Source organism: Musa acuminata, chromosome BXJ3-10 (assembly GCF_036884655.1).
Source record: "Musa acuminata AAA Group cultivar baxijiao chromosome BXJ3-10, Cavendish_Baxijiao_AAA, whole genome shotgun sequence".
Taxonomy (NCBI): Eukaryota; Viridiplantae; Streptophyta; class Magnoliopsida; order Zingiberales; family Musaceae; genus Musa; species Musa acuminata.
This window is the reverse complement of record NC_088358.1, coordinates 24810001-24825003: the sequence shown is the minus strand read 5'-3', so window position 1 is coordinate 24825003 and position 15003 is coordinate 24810001. Positions and strand designations below refer to the sequence as shown.

Below are 15003 nucleotides of genomic sequence, written 5' to 3'. Positions count from 1 at the left end.
TTATACTAGTTGAGATGTATAAGAATACAAAACTCCTACAGTCATGTGCTCATCCTGCTTATGGTTGCTGGGTCAATGGATCATTTTAACTTGCAAGCATGACAAGCATTTAATCCACATCTGCTGCACCTGAGGCCTCAGTTCAGCTTCACATCATAGAATAGTAAGCATCTCTTCTTAATCAACCTGATGGAATCAAAGACTTAGGAAACTCGTAAGCTAGTTATAGGCATGCAACATAGACAATTGCTACCAGATCTGTATGACAGCCCTTGCTACATCTCAAGCTCTGAGCTTTGCATGTCACAGCATAAGAAACATTCAAGTAGGCTACATTATGTTTGCTGGATCTGTCAAGTGTAATTGTCAGAATGTTCCATCTTTCCACCATGACTGTGAAGGTGATAAAAGAGAGAGGAAGACAAAGTTAGAGGGCCACAGTCATTGATAGAAAAGACATTGACGCAAACACATAGAACAAGAAAAAGTCTTGTATTGAACAGAGGTAGCTAATGTTCTCTCAAGAACATAGAACAAGTAACAAATGTCAAACAGAAAATTTCAGTGATCCCACACTATGTTCTGCTTGTTGCTCTCAAACCTTAATGTAAAAGCGAGATTAATCCAAACAAATGTTTGTTAAACATATCGAGAAAAGACGATCATAAACATCCAATTAGTCCAGTCTGCCGGCTGCCACCCGCCAACTACATACTTCCTCCTCAAGCCAAATAAATCTCAACATTTGAGTTCTAGTCTTTGATGTGTAAAATGATCAAAGTAAGAAGATTCAGAAGCGGATGATGGAATGTTTTGGCATAAATCCAAGTCACTCAACCACGGCGAATAAGCAAGGTGGCTAAGTTGACGAGTACAGTGGACGCCTGAGACATGATGAGAACGAGAAATCACCCATCTCCATGTGCTGTTTGCGTCAAGGTTGGGCGAAGAACTCTTCACGACGATAGATTTCATCACCTAGTAGTCTTTTGCCACTGTTTGATCTCATCATTCACGTCCGCCCACTGCAATTTCGTGGCTTCGGCGCATTGCTTGGATGTTTGACTAACATACAATTATAGTCAATGCATGGTGGCTCTTGCTACATCTGCATGGCAGCCAACTGAGGTGTTGCGGGATGCCACCTCTTCCTTCTCCGGTCCACCCTCACCTCTTCCTTCTTCCTCTCACCAATCCTTCGCTCCACCTGTGTAAGTTTATGTTTGTGTGCGTTGGTGGAGCGAGTCTGCTAGAAGAAAGATGTGAGTTTGCTTTCAGGTCAAGAATCGTCTCGTGTTTTATAGTTGAGGTTGGTGATTGGCTTGCTGAGATTCTTTTGCATGCTTGGTTGGGGAGGAGAGGATGAGAACGGGAAGGACTGTGGTGCTCCTGTTTCTTGTGCTGATGGGATTCCTTGGCTGGAAATCCTGCGCCGTGGAAACGAAGCCTCGCCGGCTTCTCTTGGACACGGACATGGATACCGATGATTTCTTTGCGCTTCTGTACCCGTAGAAGCACAACTTATCGCAGTTCGACCTCAAGGTTTGATTCCCGCCATTCATCTGGTTATGACATTGCTTGTGTTAGCGATCAGAGTTCGATCACAGGGACTGGTCTCTCTTCAGTACCTGCAGTCGTGATCTCCATTCACATCACCACAATGAACAAGAGAGGAACGCACTTAGAACATGAAACAAAAGGCTAAACCTAAACCTCACGAAGTTGTGTTTGATTGCATAATTCTGATTGAGATGCATGATGATTTCAGGCTATTACGATTAGCGCGAATGCATGGACCGATGCAGGGCATGCTGTTAATCATGTGTACTTTGAGGTCAAGAATCGTCTAGTATTTTAAGTGAAGGTTGGTGATTGGCCTGGTGATTCCTTTGCATGCTCGGTTGGGGAAGAGATGATTAGAACCGGAAGGAGTGTGGCGCTTCTGTTCCTGGTGCTGATGGAATTCCTTGGTTGGAAATCTTGCGTGGTGGACGCGAAGCCTCGCCGGATTCTCTTGGACACGGACATGGATACCGATGACTTCTTTGCGCTTCTGTACCTGTTGAAGCAGAACCGATCGCAGTTCGACCTCAAGGTATGATTCCCGCCATTCATCCAGTAATGGCATTGCTTGTGTCAGTGATGTCCGTTCAAAGGGACTGTTTTCTCATCCGGACCTGCAGTCGTGATCTCCATTACCGCAGTGACGAATAGAACTCATGAATCAAAAATTTAAACCTAAACCTCATGGAGTGGTATTTGCTTGCATAATTCTGGGTGGCATGCATGATCATTTCAGGCTATTACGATTAGCGCGAATGCATGGACCGATGCAGGGCATGCTGTCAATCATGTGTACGACATCCTTTACATGATGAACCGGGACGACATTCCCGTCGGAGTCGGAGGTGATGGTGGAATACTGGACGACGGCACCATACTCCCGCACGTTGGTGGCTATCTCCCCCTAATAGAACAGGTACTTCTACAAGGTTCTTATTCTTATATATTATCGGCTTCTGCGAAACCAGGCGCTAACCGTAGGCAAATATCAGGGAATGTCGACGGCAGGCGACTGCCGTTATCGACAAGCGATTCCGGTAGGTGGTCATGGAAGATTAGATGTCAACACTAACTATGGCTTGCGTAGGAGCTTCCTACCTCAGGTACTCAATTCAACTAGTAATGGTTGAATTCTGATAGTTCATGATCATGCTCTTCGACCTTTCATGGTCTTCTCAATGATCTGATGCCTACATCCTGCTTGTGCCTGAAAACACCAGGGCAGAAGGCGTTACATTCCTCTTCAGCAACCCACAGCTCAAAAAGTTCTGATTGACACAGTCTCTGCTGGCCCTACTGTGCTCTTTGTTATTGGATCTCACACCAACATTGCTTTGTTTCTCATGACCAACCCACATCTGAAGAAGAACATCGAGCACATCTATATTATGGGAGGTGGTGTAAAGTCGAAGAACCCTTGCTGCACAAACAATGCAAGCACTTCTTGCGAGCCTCAGCACTGTGACCGTAAGGGGAACCTGTTTACAGGATACATCAGCAATCCTTATGCAGAGTTCAATATATTTGGAGATCCTTTTGCTGCATACCAGGTGAATAGTCCGTCATACATGGATCTGTTTTGAGTTGAATACAGTTCTGCTAGAATCAAGCAATACTGCTTGTGTGCAGTGCAAGTTCTAATTTAGTTTCCATAGACACAGAAAGACTAGTTCATTTGATGTCTACTGCATTGAGGCAGGTCTTTCATGCTGGGATTCCAGTTACTCTCGTTCCACTTGATTCGACCAACACTATCCCCATCAATGAGGAATTTTTTGATGCGTTCCAACAGCAGCAAGAAACATTTGAGGCACAATACTGTTTCAAATCTCTAAAAATCATTCGGGATAACTGGTTCGACAACCAGTTCTACACAGTGAGTTCTTCATGAGGTTTCTATCAGTACTTGCCTGGTGCAATGCTTTCTGATCACGGGCAGCTTGTCATTTGGACTCTATTTGCAGAGCTACTTCATGTGGGACTCCTTCACTTCTGGTGTGGCCATAGAGATCATGAGCAAATCGGACAACTATGATGGTGAGAATGAATTCGCAGAGATGAAATATCTGAACATAACAGTCGTTACTTCAAACGAACCATATGGTGTGCGTGATGGCTCCAATCCTTTCTTTGATGGGCGTGCCGTTCCGGAGTTCAATCTGCAGAAAGGTGGAGTGCACAGTGGTCATGTTCAAACTGGCCTTCAAGATCCATTTTGCATTGTGAAGGGAAGCGACAGAGGGATATGCCAGGTAGCTCCAACCTTTAACAAGTGGGAATCCATATGCTGCATTACATAGCTACAGTAAAACGTTTGTAGGCCTCATTGTATCCTCTTCGTCTTCTTCCTTCCCGCACTATCGTGTACACTTCAATTAGTGATATGAGAGGGGATTACACTTGCAGGACGGGTACACCAAGGAAGAAACCGGTCCATTAGCAGTTCAAGTACTTGTTGCACAGGAAGCAAAACATAACCAAGATGTTCACAGTCCATTAAACAGGCAGTTCTTCAAAAGCTTTCTGGATGTAAGTGTTTGGAACCAGTGATTGTTCATGTTACATCGACCACCATGCGAATAAATGATCTGTATTCCAGATGCAAGAAAAGCTTCATTTCTACATGCTTTGAAATGCCAAATTTATCATGTCACAGACTTAAGATGATTCCATGTCTGCAATGAAGTATACCTGAAACATAACAGCGTGCTCACTTTGTAACGCAGGTTCTCAATGTCCACCACCCATCTGGACGTTTCAACTTCACAACAGAGTTCCCTTTTTACAGAGAAATCCTCTACAAGCCAAATCGTACAAGTCGAACGCGGGGAAGGCCGGTGGTGTTGGACATGGACATGAGCGCTGGAGACTTCATTGCACTCATCTATTTGCTCAAAGCTCCTGTGGAGATCGTAGACCTCAAGGTTGCAGTCTGATGCATGAACTTAAGGAAAACATGAATACCAATTCTAATCCTTGTTGCTGTCATCGTCTTTGTTCATAGGGAATACTAGTGAGCGGCAATGGATGGGCAACCGCTGCCACCATAGACATCATCTACGATGTGCTGCACATGATGGGCCGTGATGATGTTCCGGTTGGTCTGGGAAATCTCACTGCTTTAGGCGCACCAAGTCTCGGATGCAAGTACGTGAAGGCCATTCCACAGGGCAGTGGTGGACTTCTCGACTCCGATACACTCTATGGACTTGGTCGAACACTGCCCCGGAGTCCCAGGAGGTACATTTTCTTGCATCCTGCAACGGCTGTTGGATCCAAAGGAAATATTTAGATCTTTCTGTCGAGAAGGAAATGCATTACTAACTCTGATGTTTATTCTTTACTTGTGTCTTTCTAATGCCAAGTATGTTGCAATTTATTCCAGCTACACAGTTGGAAATCCTGTGAGGTTTGGAGCACTAGGAAACACTGATCAGCCTAAACTTAGACAGGCATTAGCTCTGGACGTTTGGCAGTCCATCTCGAGGGCACTGCAGCCAGGGGAAAAGCTCACTGTACTGACAAATGGACCTCTTACTAACTTAGCCAACATTATTGATCTGGACAAAAGTGCAGCTGAAGTTATACAGGTCAGTCGAATCTGTTGATAAGTTTATAGTTTCTTGAATCGATCTGAAAGGAGAAAATCTTGAACTAGAGAGTTCTTGCACTTCTTCTCTGATTGCAGGATGTTTACGTAGTCGGTGGGCAAGTGATCGATGGGAAAAATAAGACAGGAAACGTCTTCACGGTTCCTTCGAACGAGTTCGCTGAGTTCAACATGTTCCTTGACCCTTTAGCTGCGAAGAAGGTTATGGAGTCGAATCTTAGGATCACGCTTATTCCTCTCAGTGCTCAGCAGAAAGTGAGCTCCTTTAAGAGGACCTTACAAAACTTAAAGATTGCAGAGAAGACTCCTGAGTCCATTTTTGCACATAGCTTGCTGTCATTGCTCGACAAACTGCAGCAGAAGCAACCAAAACTATACAATCACATGGTAGTTTACCAGCATTTCTTTGCCGCTTGTATCCTATTGTGCGCTTACTGTATGTTCTTTTTCTTGTGGTGCTGCAGGAAATATTTCTGGGGGAAGTCCTTGGTGCAGTTTTCTTGGTTGAACATTCTAAACTAAACGCAACGATGCAAACGGAGAAGATTACTGTTTTAACTGGGAACATGAGCCTGGACGGGCAGATTACAGTAGACAAAAGATATGGAAAGTTAGTGAACATAGTGGATGAATTTGACAGCGAGGCATATTACAAGCTGCTTGCAGATTTGTTAGGTGATAAGCAGCAGTCTGCAGTGATTGGGAGCTTTGAGGAACAGCAGAAGATATGGAGGACACCGCCTAAATGAAGCGGTGGAACATTCGGCATGATACCCTATAGGAAGTTTCTTTTGCATGCAAATAATAAACAGAAATGAAAGGTATACGATCTGTAAAATGCCTGTAGGCCATACAAAGATCCATGTATTTGCTTCCAATGCAACATAAACCCACACAAAACATCTAATTCATGTATTGAATTCACTAATCCTTCTTGTAGTAAACTAATAGGCAACCATAATCCTATTTTCCTTCCATATATATTCTCAATTTATAAATGTTGCTGTGAACATTAATTTTTTTCCGTTAGAAATTTACAACATTATTCAATTAAAATACCTCCTCCCTCGATCCACTACGACCGAGAATCCAGATTCTCCACGCCTCCTGCTGATTCCCCCTCTTCCACCGAAGCTCTATATGTGGGATCGAAGCAGGGGGAGGAGGAATTGGAGTGCGGCGGCGGCAGCAGCAAGGACGGCTTCATTGCTTGGGAGAAGTGCGTCATGGACGCCGAGAGGAGCGGCACGGATACCTCCGGCGAGTGCTTGGAGGTGAGCCACTCGCTCAATAAGTGTATGGCCGCCCGCGGACTACTACAATCCCGTCCTCCGCACCGAGCTAAGTCATGACAGATGTCATCGCCGGTTCCATCGCTTAAGGCGACGATCCCTCCTCGGAAGAGAAAGCGAAGAAGGATTCTTGAACTACAACAGACTGTTCGTTTTATTCGTGGGTGGATCGGTCATGGACGGTGGTTAATATCTTAAGCTTTTTTTCTTCCACAGCTTTCATTTTGGATCACTCCATTGTGATTTTCTTCGCCAATATAACAAAACACAAGATTTGGAATGACAATGAATAATTTTGATTCTTATACACATTTATGGCTTTCTGTACATGTTTTGAACCCGCCTATAGAGTTGGAAGCTTTGTCAGCATTTATGGATTATAGTTGATGATAGATCTGAAGCACTATAATGTTTTAGGATTTGTCACTGTGTTACATGGGGATGTCATTTCTATCCCACATACGTTATGTATGATACTAATGCTCATGCGTACACCTCGACAAAATATACTGTTAATATCATACCGTCGCGTGGCTGGCATCAGATGGATATATATAATGATAATTTTCTCCCCTAACATGAATTAATTAATATAAATAATATACTATTTTATTTAAATTATTAACTTCTTTATTTATATAGTATGATCAAGAAAATGATTAAAATTAATTTCTTTAATCATGTGAATCAATTAAGAATTTTATTAATGAATTAAATTATTATTTGATTTATTTTCTAATGAGTGATATGAATTTTAAGAATTAAACAGTTTATATTTTAGTTTTGAGTGTGAAAGTAAAATAAAAATATATTTAAAATAAAATTTAAATTATTATTTACCTTCGAAGAGAAATCACTCCTCTTTCATTCCTCGTTAAAAGTTTGACAATAGAAGGATTGAAGAGAGTATTACCCTAATAGAGGGTCCTAAGGAGAGAGATGATTATCTATTATTTTTTAATTATCTTTTATTCATGTTTTGAAATATTTGATATTAGGATTACTATAGTTTTATGATGCATAATAATATTTTAATTTTAAAAATTTATAATTAATAAATAATAATAATTGATTCATGATATTAGAATGATTATTTGATCTTAAGCTTATGTAATTTTTAAGATTGATTTAATTATTAAAATCTTTATTTTTGGATTAATATAATATTTTTAATTTATTTAATTAGATATATTTATGTTTTAAGAATTATATGTGAATTTTTATGATATAATTAGTTTTAAATTTAAAATCATGAATTTAAATTCTTTAATTCATGGATTTAAGTTATTCGTTGATAATTTAAACTATTAAAATCTAATTTAATAAGAGGAGTCCAATTATGACCTAACTTGAGTCGGTTTGATATGTTGAAACCAAGTCGACCCAACTTGGTTTTGTAGGACTTAGCCCATGTAGCCATGTATAGCCTAGTTCATATGGCCATATATGACCTAGCCCATATGACTAAATACAACCTAGCCTATATGACAAAGTATGACATAACCCATATGACCATGTATAACTCAGCCTATGTGGTAAAGTATGACTCAACCCATATAACCAAGCATGATCCAACTCATGTGGCTAGGTACGATCCAATCTATGTAGTTAGATACAACCCCAATTCATATATTTAGGCACTTCCCAACCCATAAAGTTAAGCATAGCCTAGTTCAATTGTAAGGTTTAGCCTAACTTACAAGTAAGGCTTAGCTTACATCGTGAAATTAGGCCCACCCAATTATGTGATTGACGCTATATATATTATCGCTCCTCTATCTAGCCCATTGTGCCTTAGCTTTACCTATTACTTAAGATAAACATATGCTACGACGTGACTCATCCATGACTCAAGTGGATTTGTTTATCTTGGGTTAGCACTATATAGGGCTAGCACTATATAACATAGTCTAATTTTCTCTTCCTTTATTAGTTTGAGCTTGTTGATTGATTAAATCAGATAAGTTTGATCAGTTCAAACTAGTTTAGTGTAATCAAGTAAAATAATAATAAGTTAAAAATTAATTTTTTTTCTTACTTGCCATTGTAATTTAGGAAATTTTAATTTATTTCCTTGTTTGTTAATACAAATTAGGAAAGAACTATTAAACATTCCAAATAGGGTGATATCATATTTGTTAATATATTAAATAAAAATAATTTATATTAAATAAATATAAATATAAAAATAGATTTCCTTTAATGGAGGCTCACCTCCTCCTATATAAGGGGAGGGATTTCTCTCCTTTGTTCCTCATTTAGCTGAGCCAAGCAACGGGAGGAATAAGGAGTTACATCCTACTGACGAGAAGTAGGTTTCCCTACCTTTCTTGAATATAAAAGTTTTAGTTTTTATTTGATTCTTTAAATGTTGAAAGTTTTGTAGTTTGAAAAATATTTATTAGTCCTTTAAATGTCAAATTTTTATTATTACATTAAAGTCAATAAGTATTTATAATATTTTTTGACCCCTTATTAAGGTTTTTATTATAGATTTAAATATGTTAAAAATTTATATGTTTTATATGATATTTCATGACATTACAATTTATCTTTAATCTTATCTAGATTAAAATTTTTATTAGATTAAAATATATTATCTAAATTTTTTGATATTCTTTGATCTGAAATTTAAAATATGTTATTCTGAATGATTTAAAATTTATTTGACTAGAATATGTTGAAATTATATATGTATTGAAAGGATGATTTTTATTTGAATTTAGAATGTTATTTCTTTATATTAAAGCTTATCTCTCGATCTATCTTTTAATGTATTATCATTTCTATTCAAATTTAGAATGTGATTTCCTTGTATTAAAGTTTATCTCCTTATTTATGTGTTATTATGTTTTTATTTATATTGTTAATTACTATATATATTATGGTATAAAATTGGATTGAAATTGGATTGAAATTGCTCACAAGCTAGGCCCAACCCACGGGTCAGGCCTTGGCCCATAGGCTAACTCAGCCCAACCATCATGGGCGGTTACATGCATGACCAGTCCATGAGCTAGGGCTGGGCTAGCTTTATGTTATGCATGCCCAGTCATATGCAATGCACATGACCAGTAGATGGGCTGGCCTAATCTAGCCCAATATTATTGTTGGATTTAAGCCTATTGATTGAATTAAACTATGCTTGATTAGTCTAGATTGATTCAGGGTGATTCCGAATTGATTGACTTATTCAAGTCAGTTTAACCTAAATTGAACCTAATCTAGTCCAAATTATATTAGTCTAGGGTAGTTCCAGGCCAGTTAAATGAGGATTAGAGATCGATTCAGTTAGGTTCTAGTAAATTGAGTTCAATTGGATCGATTAAACTAGGGTTCAAGTCAAGACTAATTTGTATTCTTTGATATTGATGAATAAAGTAATGTTTATCTACTTGGTTTTGAATAAATGGAAAGATATGAAAAAAAAAAAAAAATCCAAGATGTGACATCTTTTATGATATCAGAGCATGGTCTAGGGCCTATAGGTGTATTAGATCTATTGATCGACTTTAACCGATGATTGTCTTTAACCTATTATAGGAGTAATGGAGTCAATTCCAAATATTAACGGTCTTATCACTTGGGGTACTCATGGTCACAATGCTACTAGTCTATGCACTTAGAGAGGTGTTCGAACAAATAATAACTTAGAAGCTCCACACATTGTACAGCAAACCCAATCCTTACATACACCTATCACTGATTATGGGCCAGCTTCTCTAACTTTGCAGAATGTCCCTTATGCCCCAGCACCCGTCAATGCTCAAGATGACGTACAAGGAGTCCTCAATGCTATTAGAGGATACTTTCAGCGTCAGAATGAGCGAGATGAAATTCCATGGGGTAAGAATAATATCTTAGATCACTTTGAGGGATTGGGACTACCAGTTTTTGAAGGCAAACCAGATGCAATCTTTACTGAACGTTGGATTCGTCAAGTGAAAAAGACATTCGAAGCTATCAAATGTAGGAAAAATCAGAAAGTGCCTTTTGTTTCTTTTATTTTGGAAGGGAAGGCAAACACTCGGTGGACCTCAAAAAGGAGGATGTTAGAGGTTGGAGGTAATGTAATAACTTGGGAACAGTTTAAGGATGCATTTTATGAGCAGTTCTTTCCTGATTTAGTTTGCTTTGAGAAGCAACAAGATTTCCTTAACATCCACCAAGGAAGTAGAACTATAATGAAATATGATCATTATTTCACTGAGTTGGCCTAGTTCTCTCCACATATTGCTTTCAATGAAAGTCAAAGAGCTCGTCATTTTGAGAGGGGACTTCAATCATCAATTAGAAAGTTCGTTGCAATATTAATTTTGCCAACATATGCTGAAGTGTTAAATCGAGCTCTAGTGGTGGAGAAATTGGATAATGGACTACAACAAGTAAAAGATCGAAAGTGATCTTTTAGTGCTTCACCATGGGGATCACATTCTTGACCCTCAAAGAAAGGCAAAGGCAAACAGTTTGTGCATCAATAAGTAGGAGCTTCTAGCAATCAAGTCGTCATAAGATGTTATTTCTGTGGGAAGACAGATCATGTTTCCACCTCATGTCCCATGGGACAACATATATGTTTTTATTGTCAACAACCAAGGCACATGTCGAAGGATTGCCCTCAGAAGCAACATCAATATCGAGCTCCACCCCAAATAGTTAGACAGCAACAGTGAGGACCCAAAGAGGGAGGACAAGCAAGAGTCCACGCATTGACTCATCAAGATGCTGAAGCCTCAGGATCTATTATTAAAGGTATCATTACACTTTGTGGTATACCAGCATCTGTGCTTATAGATTCTGGTTCTATGCATTCTTTTATATCACTATATTTTACTATGAAACTACATAGGAATCGTGAGACAATGAGTATGCATTGATGGTAGTAACTTCAGTTGGAAAATCTTTAATAGTTGATTAGATATATAGAAACTGTATTATTACTATTGAAAGTCATGATTTACTAGTAGATCTTATTCTACTAGAATTTCAAGATTTCGATGCTATCGTGGGTATGGATTGACTTTCAACATACCATGCAAGTGTCGATTATTTCCGAAAGACTGTTATTTTCTCACCCCTAGATCAACTATCTTTTAAGTTAATTAAGATTCAAGAAAAGTTTCTTTCTATTATTTTAGCCTTGAGTGCTACCCAACAATTACTGAAAGGATGTCAGGGATACTTGGCCTTCATTTCTGGAGAAGAATCTAAGAAGCTAGGACATCCCCATTGTACAAGATTTTTCGAATGTTTTTTTCTGAAAATCTACTTGCACTGTCGCCAAATAGGCAGATTGAATTTACAATTGATCTTCTACCTGGCACTGCACCTATTTCTAAATCCCCGTATAGAATGACAATAATTGAGTTGGAGTAGTTAAAAAAACAGATCCAAGAGCTTTTAAACAAGGGTTTTATTGGACCCAGTATATCACCTTGGGGTGCCCCTATTCTATTTGTGAAAAAGAAAGATGGATCTATGCGACTATGCATCGATTATAGACAACTCAACCAAGTGATCATAAAGAATAAATATCACATTCCTCGAATAGATGACCTATTTGATCAACCTCAAGATACTCATGTATACTCGAAGATTGATTTGAGATACGAGTATCATCAACTAAAGATAAGGGAAGGAGACATACATAAAACTACTTTTAGGACAAGATATTATCATTATGAATTCTTAATAATACCTTTTGGACTCACAAATGCACCGACTGCCTTCATGGATCTCATGAATAGGATGTTCCACCCTTATCTTGATAAATTTGTAATTGTGTTCATTAATGATATCTTGATTTACTCCAAAAGCAGAGCAGAGAATGAACACCATCTTAGGACAATTCTGGAAGTCCTAAGACAAGAGAAACTATATGTCAAATTAAGCAAGTGTAATTTATGGCTCAATGAAGTTATATTTCTCGATCATGTAATTTCGAGTGCTGGTATATCTGTTGACCCTCACAAGATTGAAGCTGTGTTAAAATGGAAGTAGCCTTCTAATGTTTTAGAGATTATAAGCTTCTTGGGTTTGGTTAGATACTATAGAAGATTCGTAGAAGACTTTTCAAAAATAGCAGTACCATTGACCAGGTTACACAAAAGAATATAAAGTTCATGTGGGATGATAAATGTCAACAAAGATTTCAAGAATTGAAGAAGAAATTAATCAGTGCTCCTATCTTGGTGATTCCTTCGGGGGGAGATGACTTTGTAGTGTATAGCGACGCCTCACTAAAAGGGCTTGGTTGTGTTCTAATGCAAAACGAAAAGGTAGTTGCTTATGCATTGAGATAATTAAAACCTCATGAGAAGAACTATCCTACTCATAACTTAGAGCTAGCGGCTATCATTTTTGCACTAAAAATTTGGAGTCATTATTTCTGTGGACAAAATTTTGAAATCTTCACAAATCATAAGAGTCTCAAATGTATTTTCACACAGAAAGATTTAAATATGAGACAAAGAAGATGGTTGGACTTTCTAAAGGATTATGATTTTAATATCAACTATCATCCTGGGAAGGCTAATATAGTTGTTGATGCCTTAAGCAGAAATACATATAGTCTTGTAGCCTATATGAATATTCAAAGAAATTCTATGATGACGAAGTTGGCAGACTTAAGACTTAAACTTTTATCAGAGATAAATAAAGGTTTTCTTGTATGTTTGATGGCATAATCATATTTGGTGGAAAAGGTTAAAGAAGGTCAGAAGGAAGATACATATCTTTAGATGATAGTTAAAGAGATAGCTCAAGGATTTAGACCCGAATTCCTCCAAGCTGAAGATAGTTCTATTACATTCCATAATCGATTTTGTGTTCCCGAAAGCCATCCACTAAAAATGCAATTATTGGAGGAGGCATATAGATTAAAATTTAATATCCATCCCGGGACTACTAAGATATATCGAGATTTATGCCAAAACTACTGGTGGTATGGTATGAAGAGAGATATAGCAGAATTTGTTTCTAAATGTCTAATATGCCAGTAGGTGAAAATAAAATATCAAGTATCTGCGAAAAAATTACAAAGGATTTTGATTCCTGAATGGAAGTGGGAGCAAGTCATTATGGATTTTTTGATAGGATTACCCAGGACTACGAAAGGATATGACGGAATTTGGGTAGTAGTAGACAGACTTACTAAACCTGCTCACTTCCTCCCTATTAACAAGAAGTATTCATTGGACAAACTAACAAGCTTATATATTAAAAAAATTATTTGATATCATGGGGTGCTAGTTAGCATTATCTCAGATAGATATCCAAGGTTCACCTCTAAGTTTTGGGGAAGTTTACAAAAATCTTTGGGCACGTAGTTAAAGTTAGTACAACTTTTCACCCCAAACTGATAGTCAATCTGAAAGTACAATATAAACTCTTGAAGATCTCTTAAGAGCATGTGCTTTGGACTTTAGTGGGAGTTGGGATATGCACTTGCACCTAATTGAGTTTTCCTATAATAATAGTTACCACTCTAGCATACGGATGGCTCCATTTGAAGCTCTAAAGTGTAAATCACTTATATATTGAGATAAGATAGGAGAACGGAAGCTTTTGGGACCTCAATTAATTCAAAAAGATGCTGATAATATTTAAATTATACACCAAAGATTATTAACAGCTCAAAGTCATTAGAAAAGTTATGCAGATCGAAGGCGAAGAGATCTAGAGTTCGAAGTAGGTGAGCACGTCTTCTTAAAAGTGTCGCCAACCAAGAGAGTTATTAGGTTTGGTCAAAGGGGGAAGTTAGCCCCAAGATTCATTGGCTTATTTGAGATCTTATAAAAGGTCGAGCATGTGGCATACAGATTAGCATTGCCCCCAACTTTAGCTAGCATCCATGGTGTATTCCATGTGCCTATGCTTCGAAGATATATTAGGCATCCATCACATGTCATATCTTACCAACCTCTACAACTAAGAGATGATGTCACTTTTAGAGAACAATCAACCTAGATCTTTAAAAATAAAGAACATGTTCCGAAGAATAAAATAATACCTTTGGTAAAGATTTGTTGATAACACCATTCAGACTAAGAGGCAACGTGGGAAAGAGAAGAAGATATGTGAGAGTAGTATTATCATCTATTCTATTAAGGTAAGCTAAATTTGAGGACCAAATTTCCTATAGGAGGGGAGAAATGTAATCAAATCAAATAATAATAAGTTAGGAATTATTTTTTTTCCTTACTTACCATTGTAATTTAGGTAATCTTAATCTATTTCCTTATTTGTTAATACGAATTAGGAAAGAACTATTAAACATTCTAAATACGGTGATATCATATTTGTTAGTATATAAAATAAAAATAATTTATATTAAATAAATATGAAAATAAAAATAGATTTCCTTTAGTGGAGGCTCACCTCCTCCTATATAAGGGGAGAGATTTCTCTCCTTCATTTCTCACTTAGTCGTGCCCAATAGTGGGAGGAATGAGGAGTTACACTCTACTAACAAGAGGTGGGTTTTCCTACCTTTCTTGAATATAAAAGTTTTAGTTTTTTATTTTGATTCTTTAAACG

General features: G+C 37.8%; 1 protein-coding gene across 1 annotated transcript; it reads left to right on the top strand.

The window, feature by feature from the left end:
- The first annotated feature begins 1782 nt into the window (after window positions 1-1782).
- Window positions 1783-6080, top strand: LOC108951449 (nucleoside hydrolase 3-like). Its single transcript, XM_065170416.1, has 12 exons — window positions 1783-2095; window positions 2300-2479; window positions 2556-2666; window positions 2784-3113; window positions 3263-3439; window positions 3528-3815; window positions 3970-4092; window positions 4290-4487; window positions 4568-4803; window positions 4949-5153; window positions 5252-5560; window positions 5638-6080. The coding sequence occupies exons 1-12, from the start codon at window positions 1913-1915 to the stop codon at window positions 5920-5922; spliced, it is 2625 nt and encodes an 874-aa protein (XP_065026488.1). The 5' UTR covers window positions 1783-1912; the 3' UTR covers window positions 5923-6080.
- The last annotated feature ends 8923 nt before the right edge of the window (window positions 6081-15003 follow it).

Excerpts from the sequence above, each read along its gene's own strand:
- LOC108951449 (XM_065170416.1), top strand. The coding sequence starts at position 1,913 with ATGATTAGAACCGGAAGGAGTGTGGCGCTTCTGTTCCTGGTGCTGATG. Across the intron at positions 3,440-3,527 it reads TCGACAACCAGTTCTACACA|AGCTACTTCATGTGGGACTC; the intron begins GTGAGTTCTTCA and ends CTCTATTTGCAG. Across the intron at positions 4,093-4,289 it reads TCTTCAAAAGCTTTCTGGAT|GTTCTCAATGTCCACCACCC; the intron begins GTAAGTGTTTGG and ends TTTGTAACGCAG.